This window comes from Magnolia sinica, chromosome 7 (genome assembly GCF_029962835.1).
Source record: "Magnolia sinica isolate HGM2019 chromosome 7, MsV1, whole genome shotgun sequence".
In the NCBI taxonomy this organism is placed as follows: Eukaryota; Viridiplantae; Streptophyta; class Magnoliopsida; order Magnoliales; family Magnoliaceae; genus Magnolia; species Magnolia sinica.
Window position 1 is genome coordinate 23,875,935 of NC_080579.1, and position 12,521 is coordinate 23,888,455.

Genomic DNA, 12,521 nt, shown 5'->3' on the forward strand with positions numbered 1-12,521 from the left:
ATCAACACCAGTCTAAATTCAATAGACCCCCATGGCCCACCTAAGGATTGAACTGATCTAATCACCATGGGTGAGCTTATACAATGTGGGCCCCACTTTTTGGGTGCATGAGCAGTGAAAAAGTGGGGATCATGGTTCAGTGATCCGGGCCATTGGTCTGTTGGGTCTGTTCGAGGGTGGCCGATGCTCCTAAAATCTCCATGATGCCCTCAAGAACCTCTACCCCAGTTGGACTTCTTTCACACTCACGAGACTTAAACGATATGATATGATGAGTGCCCCGGCATTACTCATGTAAGGAGATCACAATTAAATTGGGCCCACCTGTATGCCCCGGTTTAGATTTCCAGCGGCTGAGAGAGAGAGAGAGAGAGAGAGAGAGAGAGAGAGAGAGATTTCCATATCCAAACACGTTGTACATTCAATATTATCAAACTTACAAAGCATCCAATATCCACACATGTGATACACATGCAAAGGATCTGGGCCTGAGGGACAATATCACACTCTAATCCTAGCCACTGATGGGAGGACTCCCGGAATTTGAAGATAGAGATGAACTAGCGGTCAAGTTCAATTTGCAAAATCATCTCATAGATGGATAAGATCATCTCCCTAGTGTTATTATCGGCACTTGATATCAATGCACAACAGGAGAACAATGAACAGTCATGATCTTGTACACGTGTGTCAATTTACCATAATCCAGAACTAAAAATTTAGATGCTTTATATATATCTTATCTTAAATGTTCTAGAGCTTAAAGAAACCAACAAAAGGCATGACCACCGATCCAATCCATAAACTCCCATTAATCTCCACAACTTCACTAACAAACCTCAAAACTTTCCCACCTATATCTTCCAACACCTCCAAAACCTCACCTTCCTCGCTCAACCTCAGTGCCATTGCATCATTCCCACGCCATCTAACCAGATATGAATAGAATTGCTCGATGTTAATGGGGAGTAGTCTAACTAATGCATCACCTACCAACGAAATAGAAAGAATCCATTCCAAGATCTTTCCTCTTTTCGAATGTAATGCCACCCAAAAGTCTCCGCTCGGGCTTCTCCTGATGTTATCTGGGAATCCTGGGAGCTGGGAAAATACTTCGGTGGTTCCGGCCTTTGAAGTTCGAAGCCAAAACCTTAGAATTCGACAAGCAGTGGTCTCTGAGATTAGGAGGAAGGAGCCATCTTTACTAAGCGTAATGCCGTTTGGCAAGGACAGGCCATGTAGAAGAACTGTTACTTGTTTTGTTTCCAGACTGTATTTCATCAGCCTCCCCGTTTTATCCCCGCTGATGATCGTTGACAAGAATTGCCTGTAAAAATCTCTGTCAATAGTAGCATTGATAGCACAAAAATAAATAAAAATATAAAATCAGGATTCCTCTGATGAGAGTGGTTGGACCGGACGTGGTTTGGCTAGTGACCTCAACATCAGCCCGCTAGCTGGCGTCAAAGCTCCGTGGGCCCCACAATGATGTATGTGTTTTATCCACACAGTCCATCTATTTTTTCAGATTATTTTAGGACATTTTCCCAAAAATGAGGCACACTCAAATCTTAGGTGGACCACACCATAGGCAACAGTGGGGATTGAATGCTTATTGTTAAAAACCTTTTAGGGACCACATAAGTTTTGGATCAAGCTGATATTTGTGTTTTCCCTTCATCCATTTCTTTGTGAGGATTGAATGCTTATTGTTAAAAACCTTTTAGGGACCACATAAGTTTTGGATCAAGCTGATATTTGTGTTTTCCCTTCATCCATTTCTTTGTGAATTTATATACTAGTTGGATGAAATAAACATTACAATGGGCCTTAGGAAGTTTTTAACGGGGGATGTTCAATCAACACTGATTTATTGTGGTGTCGATCACCTTATATTGGGATCTACCTCATTTTTGGGTGCATGCTTTAAAATTAGCTTTTAAAATGGATGAACCGTGTGGATAAAGCACATACATTATGGTGTGGCCCACGGAGCTTTGACACTGGCTAGCTGCCGATGCTCGAATCACTAGCAAAACCGTGTGCAGTTGAACCGGAGGTTAGACAACCAGATATGCAAATTGATGCACCTGGCTGTTGCAAGAATCCTTATTTTCGTATGACACTACAATGTCTGTATGACACCTACTCCATCCATCATTTTCGTATGTGATTCACAAATAAGGCAGAGTCAAGACCCAAGTGGGCCACATTACAGGAAAACATGGGATGGAAACATGCACCGTTGAAGCCTTCACAGGGCCCATCGTGATGTTTATAAGCCACCCAACCAGTTTATAAAGTGATTCCCACCTAGATGAACGGAAAACACAGATATGAACCTGATCCAACTTAATGCCATCCGAGAAGGTTTCATTTGTAAGCATTCAATCAACATTGTTACTTACGAAGTAGCTCCCTGGAGTTATGAACCAACCTAAATTCAATCCCAACCAATGGATGGAACCAATATAGCGAAAGCAGAAGCGGATTGCCTACTGAATAAACTGTGGGGTGCACCGTGATTTATATATTTTATCCAATCCGTCCATCCATTTTACCAGATCATTTTATGTGCTTATCTAAAAACCAAAGTATATACCATACTAAAATGGACCACAAGACAGGAAACAGTGTGAATTGAATGTCTGCTGTTGAAAAATTCTTGGGGGCCACAGAAGTTTTGGATCAAGCTTATATTTGTTTTTTTTTTCCCTTTATCCATGTTTGTGTGATCTTATGAACAGTTAGGATGACAAATAAACATCACTGTGGGGCCTAGCAAGGTTTCAACGGTGGAAATCATTATTTCCACTGTTTCCTGTGGTGTGGTCCAATTGAGCTTTGGATAAGGTTCAATTGTAGACTCAACCCCTAAAATGAGCTGAAAAAACGGATGGACGGTATGGATAAACCACATACACTCACAGTGGGCCCAACAAAGTTTACTTAGTACGGTAACTCAGGAGAGAATCCGATTTCAGCCAAAGCTGTCATAGTGGGGTCAACTGAGTTTAGGGTTACATGGGATTCCTGTCCAATAGAACCAACTGGTTTAGTATAGTCTGGGTTTTAAAACACTGTTACACGTGGGTTTTCAATTCTACCAAGTGGAGTGCATGGTTGACAATCCTACAAATATATAGTTAATGCCACTAATACAACAATAGTCCTGGGTCCAGCTCCATGGCTAAGTGATAGATTGATCGTTAACATTGAGATCATGGGATTGAGTGCCCATGTGTTATATAAAAAAGGCCCAAACTCAACAAGCGCATCAATGAAGATTGTGCTTGCTATTTTTTTTGGGTTAGCTCGTTAGTACACCCACTGTCAGTTCACACTTCATTGTTTGCCACCCCCGATAAGGAATAAATACCAAGACCTTGGTGTTCAAACGAGGCATCTTTCACTCAGTCTACCACTTGAGCTATGGATTAGGATGTAAGAATGTGCTTGCTAAAGTGGCCAAACCGAGCTTTGAGTAGCAGCTTACCTCAGCTCAAATTTGGCTGGACTCGGTCCTCTAGCCGTATTGGCCAGCTCTGCTCGGCTTGGTCAGTAGCTTGGGCCGAGCTTGAGCCGAGTTTGAGTTTGAGCTTTCAAGTCGATTCTTCTGTAATCTTGCATTGTCGAGTTGAGTTCGTATTTAAACTTATTTAAAGTATAGTGAAGTTGAGAATTGTGGAACCCCAACATGTAATGTACATAAGATCCAATAAAAAGTCAAAGTCGACTTATAAACGAAAAAGTGAAAATGTTACAAATTTACAGTGTTCACGACATCAACTTAATATCTTCCATAGGAAGAGTGCCTTCCAGACATATAACCATAGTCGTGTCCATGATAATTACCTCCTTCATCGGAACTAGTTCCATCACTTTTGCCATCCGATCCATCCTTAATGTGTTTTTCTTTTTTCCTTTCACTATAGGAGATTCGTATGTGAGCTTAAGCTGCTATCTAAATATTCATATATGTATTCGTTCACCTCTCTTGAATCAGAAGGTAAAGCGAACTTTCCATCATGCTCTTGTATAGATTCAACTAGATTTTTTAAGCTTTATTTGTGAGTTAATTTATACAGAGTGCCCAACACCCAATAAAACATAGTGACTAGAGAGAAACTTCAATGCTTTGTTACTTTTCTTCTTTTTTCTTGTGCTTAATCCTACTTCAACACTATGTTGTCTTGGAGGACATCGTTGATGTCTAAAAGCCCCTTCAATACTACATTTCAAGGTGATCAGTTGTAGTTACTCTTCTTCCCATGCTAATAATCCAGCTTCGCTCTCTGACTCTTCCTTACTAGTTTACTCTACTCTTCGTGTATTAGAACATTAACCAATTAAAACTCTTGTGGAAGGTTTGGATGTGGTGGAAAGTTTCTTATTTGAATTTAGAATAGCCTGAAAAAGATGTTGGACCTCCTTTGGGACTTTAAGATATTGTTTTGTATCTTCACCTCGACATGCTAAGTGTAACCCAAGCCGATTAGTTTCGTTAACAAATTTTATCCCACATAAACGACACATAATCTTCATTTTTTCAAACATTTGGGAGTGGATTAGGGAATTGTAGTCCCAAACGTCAGTCGATGGGTTACATGACGACATATTTATACTCTATTTAAAAACATATATATTATTTTGTCATAGTTGTGAATTAAACAAAATTAAAACTGAACAACTTGACATAAAAGCTAAACAAAAGTAATATAATAAATGAAAGAAATAATGAAATATATTCTGACGAAAGTATAATATAAAGAAAATGAAGTAAAAGTCATTGCATTTCTTCATATGTGTAATACATTCAAGTACATAATACACCACTTTCAACAGGTTAATAATAATTTATAACCTCCTTCATGTTGATGTTATTGCTAGTGTAGTCTTGTCTTGACACTCAATCTCTTCCTCATCTTCATCCTCAGTATCAAAACTACTGCATCCTAAAATTAAATGCAACCAATCTTGTGTACAAATCAATGCTTCAACGATTTTTTGTGAAAGTGAGCTTCGATGCTTGCTCACGGCCTTACTTTCCATACGAAAAGAAAATTTTGATGCCACTATTGAAATTAGAATTGACAATATGTCCCGTGCCATCACCGTGTAGATACCCCACCCTAGGCTGATAAGCTGATTGTGTTTAAACTGATGGATGGACAACCAAACCCCAATCCTAAACCCCTAACCCTAGAAGCCTAAGCCCTAAGAATCTCAATCCTAAACCATAAACTCAGCCCATTCAACCCAGTAAACCTGTCAACCCAGCCAGCCTAACCCTAAATCCTAAAAACCTAAAAACCTAGAACCTTGAGTCAGCTCGGCGAGTCAACTCACTTGGTCAACTCATTAAGTCAACTCACCCGATCAGCCCTAGTCAACTCACCTAGTTAAGCCTAAAACTAAGCCCGAACCCAAGCTCATAAGCAAGCCCAATTGGAGAAAAAGGAAAAAGCTTAAAACAACTCTCACAGTAGAGCCTTCACACGCTTGGAGGAGTCAGTCTGCCATAATAGGGAGTCCAAGCTGGTTACCACCGGCCACGTGGTACTCTCCCTTTTTGGGGTGACGTCCCTCAAGCATGTGGAGTTCTCCCTTTTCAAACACTATGTGTGTGATAGAAGTGTATCTACTCCGACGCACATCTTTTTATCTCAAAATTATACTTTTACCACCTCATCCAACCCACGAGATGATGTTATATGACAATCTCTAATCATAACCCTTCAACCACCTTTTTCTATTAGGATCATCAGGAATTACAAGAAAACTGGGTTTGAAGACTATAAATAGCCCCCTCCCTTTCTCATTTCAAACATCCATTAGATCTAGGAAGTATCCCTTCTCACCCAGAAGCCCATTAGCCTTAGCCATTTAGCCATCCTCCCACCAAGGAGAGTAAAAGTGAGAGAAAGCCCAACCCTAGTCTAATCTAGCCTAGCCATAGTCTAAGCCTCCTGAGCCACCTAAGTTCAAATTTGAGCCACTCAATCTATCCTTGCGACACCACAGTTCATCCAACCATTCAACCTTCACTCAGTTTCATCAAACCAGAGCATTAGCATCATGCAACATTCATTCCCTTCTCAACTTCCTTGCTCCTCATAATATCAATATTACAATGCATTTCATCATTTTCTCGTATTTAACTAGCAGGTGTATGCACTGAGGCTTATCGATATAATCAGCTCCTGCCCACCAGAAACCTTAACCAGTTAGTTGTCGTTTTGACATATACATTACATTTCAATGTTTTTTTCATATTTGACTGGTGGGCATATGCTCTGAGGCCTGCTGATATAATTGGAGCAGGTCCACCAGAAAACCTAGCCAATTGCTCGTCATTTTATCATAAGCATCAATAAAACATTAAGCTTCCCATACATACATACCTTGAACCCTGCACTCAATCGTTTTGAACGTATGCTCTACGACTTGTCAATATAATTGGATCTTGCGCATTTGAAATTTGGATCGATCAATCACCATTGCCATTGCATCGCATTCTATTTTCTACACGTGAAAACTAGCAATATTCCTGAGCAATTAGTCAGATCTTATGAAGTAAAGAGTATACATCCATACGGGCAGAGTATGTGCCTAACACCTTGCCCTTCTGTAGCTACAGTCCCTAACTCAGAATCTCAAGAGCGTAAACTCACGAGTCATGTTAGGGCTAAGAATCTTTAGGTTCTCAATCCTAAGAATTTCTACATGGTCTAATAAACTGTATGATCGTAATAATTGGTTAGTGGCGACTCTGGTCAAGTATTATACACTCTTCCGCCCAAACAAAAGCCCTCGGCCGAGGAAACCAGTGGAAAGGAGAGTCGATCTCCTGTCCCCTTGGAAAATCTGTCCTCCAACGTCCACAGGATAATGACTCTGCTGAGGATGAACTAGCCACACTAGTCGTAACCTAACTTGAAAAATAAGATCTTACAAATACCTGAGGAATACCAATTCTCACACATTTGCATATGCATCTGCCTCTGCATCCACATCGTTACTCATTCCAAAAAAAACTAAAAAGAACAAAAGATTGTGCCTCTATGAGTCAAGTGTCCTAAAAAAACTCCCTTATTGTAGCATAATCCAAACTGGATCTTGAACAGCCATGACCAACCACGAAGAAGTATCTCTCCTTTTCTCCACTCTTGATATACATGAAGGCATTCCCCCACAACCGCATCCAGTAGGATCAGTGCTAGTCTCTTACATCCAGGAGGTGGTCCAGAATACAAAGATCATGCAAGAAATGCTTTACTAGCTCACACCAACATAAGTTCCAATATCCAACACCTAAGTTGGCCAAGCACAACAACCATAGCAATCAAGGTTTGCGTGGGACTTCCGATACCCTCCTAATGGAGACATCTGACCAGCACAACCATATACCTTAGGGCATTTTGTAACACCCCGTGTTTTCAGTCCTCGGGTGTTATCGTGTAACTTAATTCAGCATGAATACAAACCTAGCTTAAGCAAACATTCACGTGCTTTCCAGTTTAGATCCGACCGTTGAAAACAGTTCCCATCCGTATATTAAGTTATCCATCCGATATTCTTCAAGATGGATCACCCCATCGTTAGAAAAACTTATTCTTAGGATTTCAATTTCGTTAATGGATAAATCTAACTAACCATCTTAGACTTAGGAACCCAGATCACGAGATCCACTGCTCATCGTGGCCACCACACCCTATTGATCAAATCATCACCTGATCACGCAATTCAACCACCCGGTTACGAAAACAACACTCAAGGATCCATTTAGATTAGACTAGAAACCTTGATGACCATTAATGGTCAAATCTGAATGTAATCTGGCCATTGGTTCGACGAGAATCCACAATCAAGTACCAAGATCTAAAGGTATGGCCCACCAGAACCTTTTGATCAACCATGCATATGATCCCCCTGCCCTAACGAACCTTACTAAACAGATGGGCGGATTGGATTTACTGAAATGTCTCTGTGGGTCCCGCAAATCACTAATCAAACATGAAATTGGCGTGTATGGCCCACCTAAGCCATGGATCCGTCTCATTCATTGGGTTAGGCCCTAATGTGGGCTGATAAAATGAATGAACAAAGTAGATTTACCCCGAACCTCCTGTGGACCCCACATTAGAACTGCGTGTGCACAAGTGTGTGTACAACCGCTGTACACTGAACACTATTTTTGGTCAAGCTAGCTCTAACCCGCCAGTAGCCAAAATAGGGAAGGATTCTTCTTCCTTTATTTTTGCCGCTTGAACAGGATTTAAACCTACATCACCCATCTGCAAGCGCTGTGGCCCACCATGATCAGGTATATACAGGATCCAAACCATTCATATTATAGGAAACCCAGAGCCGTCCAATCTCAGCCGATTTCACCCATTGGATCACACAGATGTGCACACAAACTCAAGCACAAACCGAGCGTGTGCGGTTGGATTTTTCCAAAAACGGAAATTTCTCGCTTTCTTCCTCTTTACACGCTGGCTATCCACGTGCTCTAGCTACTGTAATCTCGGCCCTCCACTGAGAGGATCCATGCCCTCCGTTTCACCTCAGCTTTAGGGTTTCATAGCCATCATAAGAGCTTTTCTTTTCGCCGCTGCAAGTTGCAAACGAACCCATCAAGAAAATACACTAATGACCGTCCATTTGGCGGGTCCCACAAGTCCCTAGGGACAATCCGGTCCGTCCACAAGGAATGGATCGAAAGATGAACCTTCTGATCACATTCTGCCATGAATGCTCGGGTCACCTTCTCCGTTCGTGTGGAAAACCCACCCACTTGTAATGTGGCCCACTTGCTGATCTAAGACGACCATTTAGTGGATTATCATGTTGGGATTACATCCGTAACGAAGGATTGCATCCATGAAACCAGGTTCAAGATTAAATCAGCGACAGACTGAGCTCTTGTTTGAGTTAGAATCGCAAAACCGCTACTAATCCTAAGATTAGTGGACGGTGTTTTCGGATCTTCTAGGGCCTATAAAGGCCCTTTTAGGGTAGCCCTTGTCCCAAAGAAAGAAAGCGAGAGAGAGCTTGTTCGAGGCGCCGTTGTGCCGCACCGCGCTTACTAGGACTGAGCTCGGTTTAAGTTCGGTCGCAAGCTCTATCAGACCAGCAGAGGAAGAGCAAAAAGGTCAGAGAGGAAGAGAAAGGAAAAGGGAGAAGAAAGAGTGAGTTACTGCTGAGTCGAGTCAGCATGTTGATGCGGCACTTTGCTGCTGCCCGAGCTGCGGACCACTGACTCGCTGGGTCGCAAGTGCGAGACGCTGCAGGGAAAGAAAAAGAAAAGAGAGGGTAGAAAGTAGGGGAAGAAGTAGAAAGGAAAGAAAGGAAGAAAAACTAGAGAGAGCTGGGATGCTGCCGCACTCCCTTCCGAGCTCAAGTTGAAGTCGGGGGTTGTCACAACCGCTCGACTCAGTTAGGCTACTAGGCTGAGCGGCGGTCGTTGCAGAGAAGAAAATGAGAGAGAGAGAGAGAGAGAGAGCGGAAGGGGGAAGTAGAAGGGAGAAAGAAGGAAGGAGAAATAAAGTTTCGGTGTTGTTACTGTCGAGTCTAGTTCGAGTTGACGAGTTGACTGACTCAGCTGCAAGTCGCTGGTCATTAGGCACTGGTTTGCGGGGTTAGGAGGGGAAGAGAAAAGAAAGGAAAATTAAGAAATGAGAGGAAGAACATAGAGGAGAGGAAGAAAGAGAAGGAAAGAGAGAGAGAGTTCGGGTAGTGAGCTGACTCGATGCTAAGTTAACTAAGTGGAGCTGGTTCGGGTTTGGTTTGTCCATACCCATTGTTGGACATTCCAGTAAGGAGGAAGGAAAGAGGAGCATAAGAAGAGAGAAGATGGAGAGAGAGAGAGAGAGAGAGAGAGAGAGAGAGAGGAGTGAGTGGGAGAAGGAAGAAAGAAGGGAGGAAGAGAGGAGCTACCTCCAAGTCTCGATCGAGTCGACTCGGTCGGTTTCAGCTAAGTTCGTGTCAGGTCGCCGTGATAGGCTATCAAGTTGAGGTAAATCACAACTCACTCCATTGTTTTCACTAAGTATAATGACCGTAGAAGCCAAGTATTAACTACTTTCCTTAATGTTTTAATATGGTCATGGTTGGATGTTTATCGAGTAGGCTTGACTCTATCGGGCTTCAGTCGTGTTATCTAGCGGGCCACGTAACTAGATTTCTTAATCGAAGTGAGGACTCACCCTTTGAGCTTCCCACTTAAATTCATTAATCTAATCATAGACGACGCTCTAATTTCTTACAGTAACTCATAAGTTATTGCATAGCTTATCTCATTACGTGAATATGCCAACCTATTGCACAACTGACTCATGTGACATATAATTGATACATCTCTTTAATTTTACCAATCATAAATCATTTGATTGTTGCATGTTGCCTTCAGTTAAGAAACTTGCTATACATGTTACTACTTGTGATACTTGATAGATTAAATACAACTCGTTGTGGATTCACCACTCGCAATTCATATTTGACTTACGTGACTTAGATCACACATTGCCTTACAAGGCTTGAACTGCATATTTGCCCTTCGTGGCTTTGTTGGAACATTGGTGCCATTTTATACCTTATTGGTTATATTCACATATCGTGTTGATTTTTGGGTCATTATGTGGAGTTCATTATAATTTTCAGGTAGAGCTGAAGTTCGTTTATCGATTTTCTAGCCATCTTGTAGAGTTAATGTGATTTTCGAATGACGTCAGAGTTCCCATGTTGATTCTTTCTTCATCTTACGGAGTTCAGTCGTACCATGATTTCAGGGTGGAGTTGAAGTTCGCTTATCAAATTTCTAGCCATCTTGCGGAGTTCACGTCTGATATGAATACTATGATTTTCAGGTGGAGCTGAAGTTCGCTTATCGATTTTCTGTCATCTTGCGGAGTTCACGTATGATAGGATTTCTGGGTGGTATAGAGTTTGTATGTTTATTATCTCTTCATCTTACGAAGTTTAGTCGTACCATAATTTTCGCGTGGAGTTAAAGTTCGCTTATCAATTTTCTAGCCATCTTACGGCGCTCACATACGATATGATTTCCGGGTGAAGTAGAGGAATGTATGTTGGTTTTCTAGTCATCTTGCAGTATTCAGTCATACTGTGATTTGCAGGTGGAGCTGAAGTTCGCTTATCAATTTTCTAACCATCTTACAGAGTTCACATACAATATGATTTCTGGGTGAAGTAGATGTTTAAATATGGATTTTTTATTCACTTTGCAGAGTTCACTTGTACCATGATTTCCGGATGGAGCTGAAGTTCGCTTATCGATTTTCTAGTCATCTTGCGGAGTTCACGTACAATGTGATTTTTAGGTGCAATAGAAAGTTGTATGATTGATTATTTGACATTCACTTGCATTGTGATTGCTATTATATTTTTCTTATGATGAGATTATATTGATTGGCTTAACTTTTTAGTATATGATTAAGATTATGAATTGCACTGCTTAATATATCAATTCTTATGACTTATGATCTATTCTGGATTATGAATAATGAGTGTGTAATCTTAAAGGGTACTCCTCATTGCGATAGTCATTGACGCTATCAAACTATATCAGTTGATGCAAGTGTAGAGTGAGCCGATGGTGTTCATTGGGTTGCTAGAGCAGATCGGGTAGCTAAGGAGTTAGACGGGGTCCCTGCGGCCCATATTGAGCTCTATCACTAGATATATTTCTGTTTTTTTTTTTGTTTGTTTGATGAAATTTGTTATTTGGGATTGTATGAGTCCTGTATGGATGCTACATTTGGATATTTATAGTAATTGAAATGTTTTTATACAATGCATGGTTTATTCTGCCAACATTTGCTACTAACTCTAATTAATGATAAGTGGTTCAAATTGAGACTGAATTTTAAAGGCTAACACTTGAGTTTTTGGAAAACGAGTCATATACTCAGATTTCAAAAACCGAGGCGTTACACATTTCTTCCAATATCATCCCACTAACGAGATTCAGTTCCATCATTCCACACCCTGGACTCCCATTCAATTCCAAAATTCTCTCTTACGGGAATTCCAGTCAATTTCAACAATCTCATGCAACCATTACCTCTTTGCAGCATCTTTTTCCAATTCCAGTTCAACAAACTTCCTATAATGGGAGCAACCACTAGGTCCAACCTCCTCTAAGTAGGAATCATAGAGATGTCAACAAGGTCAACTATTATGAGAAGGATACAGGGTAGGCTTGGTAAGGGGAAAAACCTCTCCCATCTGGTCCCTCCAAAATTGAGCAACTTTGAGAGGTAGAGAGAAAACTATAGAAGCAACGTGGGGTGGATCTCCCATCCACCAAGTTCAGGGACCTCTGTCCCTTCCCTGATGTAAAGTTACCTCCAGGATTTAAGGTATCAAAATTTTAAAAATATGATGGTACAGGATATCATGTAGACCACCTAAGAACATTTCGTGGAGAACTTATTGCCATGGAAGGCAATGATGGAGCATTAATCCATCTATTTCAGAGGTCCATGAAAGCTAAT

At 41.1% G+C, this 12,521-nt stretch overlaps 1 protein-coding gene across 1 annotated transcript in view; it reads right to left on the reverse strand.

Moving 5' to 3' along the window:
- Positions 1-401: 401 nt before the first annotated feature.
- Positions 402-12,521, reverse strand: part of LOC131251225 (protein STRICTOSIDINE SYNTHASE-LIKE 10-like) — a 50,662-nt gene continuing 38,542 nt past the window's right edge. The window contains exon 3 of the mRNA XM_058251829.1: positions 402-1,327. Within this exon, the coding sequence (XP_058107812.1) occupies positions 754-1,327 (574 nt within the window). The 3' untranslated portion in view covers positions 402-753. The remainder of the gene's footprint in view (positions 1,328-12,521) is intronic.